This window comes from Anguilla rostrata, chromosome 15, assembly GCF_018555375.3.
Source record: "Anguilla rostrata isolate EN2019 chromosome 15, ASM1855537v3, whole genome shotgun sequence".
In the NCBI taxonomy this organism is placed as follows: domain Eukaryota; kingdom Metazoa; phylum Chordata; class Actinopteri; order Anguilliformes; family Anguillidae; genus Anguilla; species Anguilla rostrata.
The window spans coordinates 11,511,271-11,524,007 of NC_057947.1; the positions used below are offsets into that span (position 1 = coordinate 11,511,271).

At 44.9% G+C, this 12,737-nt stretch overlaps 1 protein-coding gene across 1 annotated transcript; it reads left to right on the plus strand.

The window, feature by feature from the left end:
* Window positions 1–3,011: 3,011 nt before the first annotated feature.
* LOC135240873 (G-protein coupled bile acid receptor 1-like) lies at window positions 3,012–11,146 on the plus strand. The gene is made up of 2 exons (XM_064310884.1): window positions 3,012–3,360; window positions 7,133–11,146. The coding sequence occupies exon 2, from the start codon at window positions 7,216–7,218 to the stop codon at window positions 8,227–8,229; it is 1,014 nt and encodes a 337-aa protein (XP_064166954.1). The 5' UTR covers window positions 3,012–3,360; window positions 7,133–7,215; the 3' UTR covers window positions 8,230–11,146.
* Window positions 11,147–12,737: the final 1,591 nt, after the last annotated feature.

The window sequence follows — 12,737 nt, forward strand, 5'->3', positions numbered from 1 at the left end:
GTTTCCCTAGACAGTAGAAAAGCAGGATGGGGCTCCTGTGCGTGTCGGTGTTGCGTTCGTCTAAATTTAGGTACAGTAAACAAGTGCAGGGCCTTTGTGAGGGCTCCACACTGCCATTGTGTGCGAAGTGATGAGATGGGAGGCCAGGGAAGGGGGTTGCGGGGGGGGGGGGGGGGGGTTGGTGATGAAACCGGCGGAAGCCAGCTGCCAACCAGCAAAGGATCGCTTCCCCTTGTCACTCTCCACCCCTCTCTACCCCTCTGCCTTCCTCTTTCCTTTCCTCTCCTGCTCTCATCCCTTCGTCTCTGAGGGAGTGGGCATTCGCATTCGCCGACCGCGCCCGAATTAACCAATCGGCCAGCCCGGTTTTCCGCGCACGTCTGGTTTCACGCGTCCTTGCCGAAACCGGCCCATCGCCTCGTCTGGCAGCCGACACCTGCGCCCAAAATCAGATAAGAGCGCTCGGTGGCCGATTGGCCGCGCGGTTAAACGGGAATGGCCTATTAAATCCTGGCAATGAGCGGCATGACGTGTCGGGAGACGGCTGTGTTTGTCCGGGCTATGGCCGATGACACGGTGACTCACGCCTCGGGGCTCGGGTACCGAGGACGTTTCGCACATCCATCATGTCGCTCGCGTCCGAGCGGCGCTCATCAAGCACTTGATCAAAGACGAAGAGACGCAGGGGGCGTGACTGCACACAGCACCCACAATAGCCGAGATCTATGGTATTACACTTAATCACATTATGGGAACGACTGGACCTGAATACGCTGCCGGCTTACTCAGGAAACAACTGTCTGGATTCTTTTTAAACAAATACTGAACTTTGGTATTTCAACTGAAATTAATCTATTTCTGGCATAGAATGCCCTGCATGCTCTCTCAGTTTATTCACTGTAAGGGTGAAATTTCCCAGAACTTAAATTCAAACCCAAATAAATAATTGCTGTGTGTGTGGTTGTCCATATGTATTGCGCCAGTTGAGAATTTTGGCTTAATTCCCTGAGATCTGGATATTTTCAGTTTGCTGCCAGGGCCCAGTTCTGACAGCAGTTCTCCAGGAGATCAAGGCTCTGATATAACCCTGCCCAGTGGGCGACGACAGAAGCGAGTCGTCTGCATAGAGCAGGGATTTCATTTCTATATGAAGTATTGTTAAATAAAGCTGGAGATTACAGACTTCCCTATTTAACACTCCACGTCTTGATTGCGGAACTGTTCTTTCGTTTCCAGTCCTAATTCTGCAATGGCGTATTGTTGTATTCATTGATTTTGTTCTTTGCTAATTTCAGATAAGATATTTCTTGCTATTTCTCCAAATACATTATTTATATTTGTCACTGGCAGATTGTCCCATTCTTAGCTGTGCGGTTTCCAGAAAGGTGTCTAAGTGTGTTTAAATGCTGTGGTTGTTTTCTGGTGTACTTCCATACTGTTTTGGGTACATCTGTGTGAATCTGGTATGTGGGTCTACCAGGCTAAATTAGCTTGGTGGTGTTAGCTTCTGTCCTTTTGAGAAACAGTAATTTGACTGATCAGAATGTGGTGTCGGTGATTTTACCATGACGGCTCTGAGGGGGAAAGGATCTATGTCTGCGATCATTTAGTCAACCGTGCTGCTGCCAGGAGGGAAGCAACAGGTATGTCTGCCCACAGAATCCCCACTTACCCTACCACTGACAACGTACAGACCCAAGCTTCAAACTGCAGAAGGCCCTTTCCATGTTTCCTGATCTTTGTCATACTTTTTCCTGTGGAGAATACGAAAAATGACATATAACTGTTAAATAAACTTTGACTAGTGATGCACTTATCTCCTCCTGTGCTGGTGAGATCTGGTGGGTCAGTAGCTGCATTCCAGTCCCCTGAGATTAGTTTCCTTGGGCCATGGAAGCGCCGCATCTCTCCGAATAAAAGAATAAACTCTCCGTAGTCTGGCAGTAAGAGGCCATGTCTGCCCTGCACACTGTCTGTTTCATTATTATTTAATCAATGCCTTTAGCTTCAAACTCAGATGCAAACCTCTTCAGTCTGAAGACTGTAGAGCTTAGGCCCAGAATGTTCCATATGCTAAATGAAAGTGATTTTATAAGAGAAATGACTTCAGGAAACAACTTAAACAACTTGGTGTGTTAAGATGAGAGATAACCAGTGCAGTTTTTTAAACATTTGATAACTATTAGTCATTTGTTTGCTTATGTATGGTTTCATTCTATTTGTCTCGTAACTGAAAGGGTAATCCTAAAGGGGTCTGTCCGCTTTGTACACTGTCCTGCACAGCAATCCCTCACAGTAACATTAACCAGTTATCTTACCGAACTCACGGTCTCAAAACCGCACCATAATCAATCCCAAGCACCACAGAAACATTCCAAAGGGAGTCGCTGGTTTTTATTAAATGTCAAAATTTTGTAGAACTTATTTTTTCCCTCCTCATTCTTAATCGTAAGATGAGGCATGTACAGCTGCTACCGTTATCTTTCATTTTGAACGTGAACATCCACAGCACACTGTATACTGGCTACTTTCTCCTTTTTGCTCTGTAGATACTTTATCATTTCTGCTGGATGTCTGCGTCCTCTTAATCTCAAGGGGAGCAGTGAGCAAAAAAGGAAGCCACTGGTATAGTGGGACGGAAACATTCCCCTCTTAAGTACTTTGAGGGGAATGGACAAAATCAAATGGCACAAGATGGGCTTACTGTTTTAAATGTGCCAGTTCAGTTTTATTCTGTTCCTTTGTTTTAAATGGCCATTTGTACATTTTTACAGCAGTGGCACTTAAGCATTCACAAAACGCAGATACCTATGATTCTACTTTTCCATACCAACATTCAGTTTTTTGTTGTTGTTTGTTTGGTTGTTGCAATCTCAGTGAGGTGTGGAGCGAATTGACAGCAATGTGAGATAAACTATAAATGTCTGTGGTTTCCTCTCCTGTGTCGACACACCACAGGCCTTTATCATGAACAGTTTCACTCTTCACAGTTTCATGAACAGAACGCTCTTAAAGGCGCAGCGCCATTTTGCGCTTCCTCCCCGCGCGAGGACTTTCTCACAGTCTGCGCTGCCCCTGTGCAGGGGTTAGCAAGTTCGGCTGAGCCGGTCTGTGAAGCGATCGCCCCTCTCCTGCGCTCCGTCCCTCTCTGCCCTCAGAGGGGAGGAACGGACTGACGGACTCCCGCCGGTCAGTGGGAGAAGCTGCTCGACTGTCAAAACACACAGGAAACAGAAGACGCGCCGGTCGCTGGAGCAGCACGAGCGGCCGGTCTCCGAGGATCCCTGATGGATGCGAGGAAAGCGCACGAGTTCGTACGTTTCATCTGGCACAACCGCGGATCCCCGCACTTTCACTGAGGTAAGCTCCGGTTTTTTATTTTTCTTTCTTTTATTTATTTATTTACTTATTTTTACTACTAATATATCTGAAGTTGAAGGAATTTGATTTGAAATGCTCCTCACCAAACTGCTTGGTGACTGCCTTACTTTGAAGATAACTGACATTTTATAACCAGCTTACTGGTTTCTTTTGAGGGCTCAAATGATTGAATGGATATTACTCTGCAATATATTGGCACAATGCCTCTCTTGGGCCCAGATGCATGATAAATGTCATTATCACAATGCATAAGTACAACTGCAATGGAATATTTATAATTGTGTACATCATGTATATGTGGACAGATAGTGATTTTGACAGTTATCAAAATCCAGTTTGCCATGAAAAATGTTGCTAATGCTTATGTAATTGCATAAAGAAACTGAAACTGTTCCACATAAGTTGCATGTGTTATGTTCATGTGTTCTGTCCCATACACTGTATATGGTTCCAGACCAGGTTATTAAAGGTATTGTATTTTAAAAACTGTTTGACATACAACAGACTTTTAGTCTATAGTGGATATAAGATATGTATTTTTAATTGACTTTTCTGTTTCTGTTCTTTATTTCACTTCAGAAGAAATTCTCTGAGAAATTATTTTAATTCTGGAAAAATAAAATCAATCAGCTGTATAAGGAAAACCATGGCTAGATAAAATTTAGGTGCAAATGAACAAAAATAACGAACTCTACGTCAAGCAGTGAAAAGTGAGCACTTGAGCACTTTGAGATAGCGAAAGTGACACATTCATCTAGGAACTTCCATAAATAGAGATTTGCTTTGAGAGAATCAGTTTCAAGTTTTTGAAGGCTGCCTGTGTACACATTCCCATTTCTAGTATATTCCAGTGCCCATTTTCTAATCCATTTCAGAATGCTCAGATGAACAGGAAAACAGTGCTTAAACATCACACATAACGTTTCCTTCACCCCGCTTACAAAGATGAAAAAGAGGCCAAGAATGACTAAAGCTGTAGCACAACAGAGATAAACAATCATGATAGTCAAATCCATTAGGCCTCTGTGTTAGGATAGCGAAGTCAAGAGACCGAAATGTTTGCTGGATATTGCATGTGCCAAAAATTAATGGTTTGTAGTCTGTGTGATCATCCTATTAAGGTACTGTTCTAGTGCATGGATGAGCTCTATGGTCTAGTACAGCAGTTACATACCTGATTCTACTAATCAACCTTTGGAGTCTTTACTAAGGACCTTGATTAGTAGAATCAGGTGTGTAACTGCTTGGTTGGAACAAAAGCCTGCACCCACACCGGCCCTTTCTGGCCCGAGTTGAGAACCACTGGTCTAGTATCTGTTAAGGCTCTGTTCTAGTGCATGGATGGCCCCCAAGGTCTGGTATCTGTTAACTCTCTGTTCTAGTACATGGATGGACCCCAAGGTCTGGTATCTGTTAAGGCTCTGTTGTAGTGCATGGATGAGCCCCAAGGTCTGGTATCTGTTAAGGCTCTGCTCTAGTACATGGATGGGCTCTATGGTCTGGTATCTGTTAAGGCTCTGCTCTAGTACACAGTCTGGTATCTGGTGGAGCCGAGCATATGCACATTTTTAATTCCAACCAATCACTTCACCTGCTGATTTCACTAATTAGTCCCATCTTGTCTGATTGAAGGTGATAATTAGCAACATCAGCAGGTGTAGCGATTGGCTGGAATGAAAACACGCATACTCTCAGCCCACCATGACACCTGATTGGGCACCCCTGACCTAGTGTCACCCAGGGTAGGGAGGGATTCATTCGGCTGGGCTGATTGCATCTCACCACAAAACAGTGACCCCTGCTGGAAGGGTTTGGTGCCTGCAGGTCCACATGGTTAGCTGCAGGTGTAATGTCGTCCTCCAGCTGATATCTACAGGAGCCTGATTAGCAAACTGCAGTGTGATAAGAAGGGACGATTGGCATCACGGCCGTCTGCACTCTCCCGAATTTATATATGCCAAATTTGGGCACCCCTGGTCAAATCACGTTATGTTCATTTGTAGCTAAAGCAACCTCTCCAGAGAACAAACTTCAACATCTCTGTAAATCTTTAATGCACTGATACGTTTTATTTGTTGAATTTCACAGTTGAAAAAGAATATAACTGTTAATGTGGCACACGCAATTGTGCGCTAAGATCTGCGGAAATGTTTAAGTTTGTACCTTGCAGAGTTTGTGCTAACGTCTTCTGCTGTGGGGCCCAAGTCTGATATCAGATGTCCATTCTGTGTGGTCATTCCCGCAGCCAAGAATATCAAACCGATAAAAGGAGAGACAAATATTATGAAGTGCATTTCCTGTTACGCGTGACCTCGGAAACATAACCGAACAGGACAGACGGTCTGTGGCATTATGCGCTCCTGTTCACAGGTGGATCCCCGATTTCATGGCATAGGAAGAAACGTTTAAGGACAAGAGAGCCCAGTGGCCTGAATCCAGTTAACCGGTTCAATTCAATTCCGCACAAAGCCAGACGCACGGACCGCTCTTGGGTGTCCGGTGGATGATGTTAACGGCTCCAGACACAGCAGGGCTTTTAGAGCGCTAGTCTCGACCTGGGAGCCTTTAGCGCTGATCTCTGAAACCAACGGACTCTGTCTAAGCACGCACGTGAGGCACAGCTCATTTCGCTAATTAAATTGGCCCGGTTATGAAGTCCACAATTCAGTTTTATGAACATGCCTCTCAAGGGCAAAACGCCAGTGTGTGCCTGCGGGGGAGGCTCGGGACACAGCTTCATAAAGTCAGCAGTTAAAATGATGGCAAAGACTGGCAGTAACACAACAGCCCTTGTGGAAATGGAAGACACTGGAAAGTGTCGTAAATATACGGGCTTTTCCTAACATCTGTTGACCTGTTTCATGTCAACGTGTTTGTAAAAATATTACTTTTTCCGATATCTGAAAGTGAAGATAATGTGTACTTTGTCCATATATTTTACGATATAATTGTCATATATTTATAATATTTCAATATTTGAAAATGTAAATATTAAAAAATGTATTTGACTGGGCCTATGTGCAATGCTTGTGAGAGAATTGTCACCATTTGATTTATTATACCATAGTTAGTCCCTGATCAGGCTACAGTCATATGACACAATATACATACAGTTTTTGAGGCCTAGCCAGGCCACACATTGTCTGCCAACATTGCAGTCCGACATACTGCTGGTAATGTGGTCTATGGACCGCTGCACTCGTTTAATGTCTGTGACATTATTAGAGTTATTTAGTCTGTTTGTTTTAAGGAGCTTCCTACTGTCAAGCTAAGTAGAAAATGAGGTCAATGCAAAAAGACCGTAAAAATAATAAATTACCCGTTTCTGTGAGTCCTCAAAACAGATATTTGCTGTCAAAAAAAAAAAACATAAAAAATGAAACGTCAATGGGAACAAAATAAACGGGAAATATAATCATTTCAGCAACTTTTAAGAGGCAATCAGAAGCAATATTGAGCTGTTTTAGTGTTATATTATATGGTTTGATTCTTCGTTTCAGTCACTTCAAAGTATAGTCATTTCAAATTCAACTATGTGTTATATGTGTGTGTGAGAATTGAGGCTGTGAGATATTGTTCAAGGGAAAGTTTTGCTTGTGAAAATGCGGAAGTGCTCTGCCGAAATGTTTCATAACATCCTACCCCCCCCCCCCCCCACCAGCTGCTCTGTCTCCAGCCCCCCCCCCCCCACCCACCAGTTGCTCTGGCTCCACTTACTGTAATCTTCTCTCTCTCTCTCTCTCTCTCTCAGGTCCTGCTGTGTGAATGGGAAGAGGGAAGGGGAGGTGGGGGGCGACTGGTGGGCGCTGCTGACGAAGTTCGGAGCCCCCAGCCATGACTCCCGATGACCCCGCCCAGGAGCGACTCATCCTGTGCATAACCCTGCCCCTGTCCACCGCCATCATCCTGGCCAACCTGCTGATCATCCTGGGCATCGCCAGCAACCGCCAGCTGCACAACACGCCCAACTACTTCTTCCTCAGCCTGCTGGTGGCGGACCTGTGCACGGGCGTGGCCCTGCCCTTCATCCCCCGCATGGGCCTCAGCCGCGACCTGGACTTCAGCGCCTGCCTGCTGGTGCACATCTTCCCCAACTTCCTCTTCCTGTCCTACCTCTTCAACCTGGTGATGGTGCACTACGAGCGCTACCTGTGCATCGCCAGCCCGCTGCACCACAGCCAGTTCTGGGTCCACCGCTGCTTCCCCCTGGCGCTGCTCACCGTGTGGGCCCCACCCCTCCTCTACGCCTCCCTGCCCGCCTTTGGCTGGAACAACTGGGTCTCCGCCTCCAACGCCACCTCCAGCGCTGGGGGCGGGAACGGCTCCGCCCCCTCCGGCCTGGGCGAGGAGGGCTGCTCGTACAGGCTGGTCTTCCCCAACACATTCATCTACCTGGAGGTGTACGGGCTCCTGCTCCCCGCCATCCTGTCCATCGTGGGCATGACGGGGCGGGTCCTGTGGATCGCCCGGCGGCAGGTGCGCGACCTGTGCAAGCTGCGGCGCTCGGTGGAGCGGGCGCAGGCGGTCACGGCCGAGCACAGGCTCAACCTGCGCTACGCCAAGTGCGTGGCGGCCGTCTCGCTGGTGTTCGTGGCCTGCTGGGTGCCCTACATCGTCTACGTGCACGTGTCCGTGGGCCTGCTGCGGCGGGGCGGGGCCGGGGGCGGGCCGGGGGGTGGGGCCTCCAGCACACACATCGTCCTGTCCTGCACGGGCATCGGCAGCATGGCCATCATCCCCGTGGTCCTGGGCCTGGCCAACCGGCAGTACACCGACCCGGCCCGCAGGCTGCTGCACACCCTCAGGGCCCGCTGGAGGCGGAGGGAGCCAGGCGACATCGCGCTCTGACCCCCCCCCCCCCCCCCAGCAGACCCCAACCCTTACGGGACCACCCCCCTGTGGGGCCCGGCCGGCCTTGTTTGAGCCGCTCCATTTCCCCCCCGCTCCCTCGTGGGCCCAGGAGGAACCCCAGTGCCAAAGACCCGTCCAACGGTTGCTGCCTGTGTTGGTTCCGTTTGGTTTTTACACCTTTCTTCCCTGGCAACATGGCAACATTTGTGAACCATCATCATGGATTGGTTCAGTATTGTAAACCATCGTCATGGATTGGTTCGGTATGAAACTACTTGGATTTCTTTTTTTCACGAATCCAAGAAATTATGTTTAGGATGCATCACACACACGTTTTAGGACTTGTTTAAGTGACAGTATTTATAACAAGGGCGGAAAACCTTCCTGGAGGGTCGGCATGGACACTGACCGATCATTCTGGCCTTCGTTTGCAATGGCTCTGTCCTCTGATGCGGTTTCTCTCCAATATCGGATGACAGTAAAACATTTTCACTACGGATACACGTTTAAGTCTGCAGCTGCAGCCCAGTTTAATGGAAAATGTCTGGCCTAATGGATGATTGAGCCAATTAAATAGAACAGAAGTGGGCGTGTAAGGCCTTATTTTGCACCCCTGATTTATGTCTTTGACATAAATTGCAAGGCATTACAATGCAACTATCAGCCCTCTGGTTTTGAAAACTGAAAAAATTATTTTTTTTGTGGATGATATCTGAAATGGTAAATAAATTTTTAAAATGTTGCAATGGAAATAGTCACACTGGCAACTGTGGTGAATCATGGTCCTGAAGTAATAAAATATAATTATTCAGATTTTTATTCGGTCCAATTTCTCACGACCTTCCCCCTCTTCTGATAAGCGGAACTGAAAGAGTCGCTGCGGACGAAGAGTGAGTCAGTTAGCCTATATTCAGAGTTTGGGAGGATGGTGGTTTTCACAATAACCCATGTGGACCAAGGATGACCTTTCAGATGTGGTAAAACAGCCCACTTCCTGTTCATTCTTTCACAGCCATTATGCGCAACGTCTTTACGTTTGGCCTGGCATAAACACAAGAGAAACTGGCCACTTGGGTCCAGTTAAAATGGCAGACGTTCTCGACTCGACGGACGTCACCGCTTCCTGTTTACAGAGCGTGAGTGACGTCCATTTGACACTCACATCCGACACTCACATGGTAAAAAACGTGGGGACAGAATAAGGGACGTTATTTTACCTTATGGCAACGTGCTGGCAAACTCAATGTTTAAAGGTGGATGGCAGTACCTGAATGAACACCTCAAAATGATAATGTGAAGAGAACTGCACTCATAGGTGGTGGTGGTGGGGGTTGTGGAAAGGAAATTTCTACAAGCACTGCTGTGCAGTTTGCACATGTTGTGCTTACAGAACTGATTAATATATGCGACCGCTAAAGAGAAAGTTCTCGCATGACCAAATGTTCCATAAAATGCATTCCTGTATATCCTCCTAACAACCAGCAATGCATCTGTGTCCCCTGTAAGGGACATGTGTTCCATCTCTATATTCTACTGTGCTGAAACATACACTACAATGAACATCCATAGACTCACCAAAATTCTTAAGGCATGCTGTGCTGATGAGAGTATACATTTCTAGACAATCAAATGTTTCTTGCTGTTTGGCTTATTGTTTTTTTACCAACAGTGACAAAATACGAAGATTTACAAATTGCATCATAAAACGGCACTAATCCGGCGGCTGTGAGCCGAGCCAGCGACGCGTAACGGCAGGAGCTGTCGCGACACGCAAACACGGGCTCGTTATCGCTATCGTAGGCCTTGCACGGGAGTGCTTGTGAAAGAGAGGTCTGGATACATTCTCAGATGTCTCGCCGAACGTCAGCATGCGGTTTCAGCAGCTTCATCATCGGTGGACTTTTTCCCTTCAGCCAGTAAAGTTCTGCTATTTTCACTGCTTATCAAGAACACCTAAAAATAAATGTCCCCCTGTTGCCACATTTAACTTATCTGAGAATCTGGTTTTCATTCTGGCTAGTGGCCATGGAACACGATTAAAACCAATCCTATTGACAGGTGATTTAAAACAGTCTTAAAAACCTCCATGGGTCTTGATGGTATCACTTAGGCCTATATTTGACTTCCCTGGGGCAAATTTGTCAAACCATAAGCCAATATGGCACAATCCATTTTTTCCAATACTAAAAATGTAATGCCACAAACTTTCCGCTACTTGACCTAGATTATTTTTGGTTTTACACATTTACAGTACAAGGTTGCTCGTGAGGGTAAAATTTTAAAGTTGATCTACAGCATGAAAACACAATTTTCTAAGCCTCTTATTTCCAAAATGAGCTAGCTCTAATTTCCTTTAGGTTTGATTAAAGCCATTCAAAACAGAATAACCAGTGTTGTCTTCTTTGCTTTGGTTACCTGTTAGAGCTATGTTTGCATTTTAGGGAAGTTTGCAGAGGATCAGTAGCCTACAGACCAAAGTAGTGAGACCAGAAAAGATTACTAGATCAGAAAGTTTTCAGTGTGTAAAACAAAGCAGTGTATCAAAATATCAAAACTTTTTTTTTTTTTAATCATACACTTCCTTTACCTTTGCACAATACAGTACACAACAAATGCATATACACATATTTAAAGAACATTTTAAAGTATTACTGGATTGTAGGATTTCGCTACTCATTAGTAGCCTAAAGGGTATTTTGGTGGTCACTCAAAAGTGCTCAAGTGACCGAGGTTTCTCCTTGGTAGCCTAAACCATGGCATAACCTGCAACCGTTGTTTTCTCTTTTATAAATTTATCTTTAATGCCTAATTTAATTTAATTGCTGTATTTTTTCCTGATGTAATTGTTTTCTGATTTTTGAAGCCCTTGACACCTCGTTTGAAGACAGCTATAGAAATAAAATGTATTGGAATACTTCTTGCTCTTACTGGTGTGAATGTTGCACATGCTTGTGTGGGATTGCGCAGTGATTGCATTAATGAAACGTCAACAGGACATGCTGGGATGCTAAAGGCTACTTCCTCTGCAAACAAAGCCTTTATTTTAAAAATGCATGCAAGCAGTCATCTTAGATTTGCACCATTTGAAATACTGCAATTACATTTTCTTTTAAAAGTCAGTTTCACGCGAAAAACCACAAGGAACGTTTAAGATAATATAGCTTCACATAGGCCTACTACAAACTAATATCTGAAAACCCACTTCAGAGGTACTCAAAAACATTGCTTAACCCATTGAAGGGTAGGTTTTTTTGGCATATTCTTTCAAAATTCAAAGTCAGTATTCTAGAACTCCATTGCTTTCAGTTACCAGTAATTGTTACATCAGCATCCACATGTTCAGTTAAAAACATTCCAATCATATATTTGTGACCTTGCAGCTGAAAGGGTTAAAGGCACCGAGGCTACACAAACTGTGATCCAGGCTAGCAGCCAAGATTTCAGTGGGCCAGCAGGGAATCAAACCCCACAACCTTGGCCTTGATTTACAAGCCCATGCAGTTCCCTAACAATTATACTACACTACCTGTTTGAGAGTCCCTCTGAGGCTGATCAGTTATTTAAAAAAATAAAGTTATTTCTTGTTGCAGTTTCTGGGAGCTTCCATTGAAATAAATAAAATTATCAGATGCTAATGTGTTTGGTGTTTCATAATGCAGAGAAATACTGCTTGGTTGATTTGTGGTGGCCAGTTCAAGATTATGGTTAGGAATTCATAGGACAAAGTCACTTCTGCAAGTGACATAGGTATTAGCCACTGCTGCAAGTTTGATCGCGAAATAAATTGTGGTTTTTCATCGAGTATTTTGACATACTGCTTTATAAAATATAGCATTTAAAAAAAAAAAAAATACACGGTGCCACCATGCCGTTCAATTGCTGTGATGACTGACAATTCAATTAGTCTTTTTTTCAACTGTCAAAGTGAAACTGGTAAGTCACTTTTGCACAATAAAGTCACATAAATTTTCATTTGGCTTTATGGTGGACAAATCTGTTCTTGAGTCCAATAAGCAAGCCCGAGACACGTGTATGTTGATGCAAATGGCGTCAGAGGTCTATTTATTTCGTGAAGCAGGATTACGGAGTTAGCTGGATAACTGCACTGAGTAAACCTGGAACCCTCTCAAAGCTGGAACATAGACGAAAGTAAAAATAAAAAAGCGCTGTTCCAGGTTTTATTCAGGACCGTTATCCATCCAACTCAATCCTGCATCGTGAAATACCCTCTGAATCATTGGGGCAAATTGTTCTTTGAGAGCGATTTAGTGACTGACACTCGGCAAGTTTGCGTCAGACAGGCCAGGACCCGTGTCTAAACATTGCCATTTTCTGGCTTATAGCACTACCCAGTGGCCAATTAGCGCCAGAATTTAACTCGTTCTGCAGTTTGCAGAATACGCCTGTGCGAAAAATAGAAAAATCTGACCTGGCGATTTAGCCAGAACTGAGAAATTTGAATATCAGTACAATAATACTAACAAATACAACAGATTTCATACGCG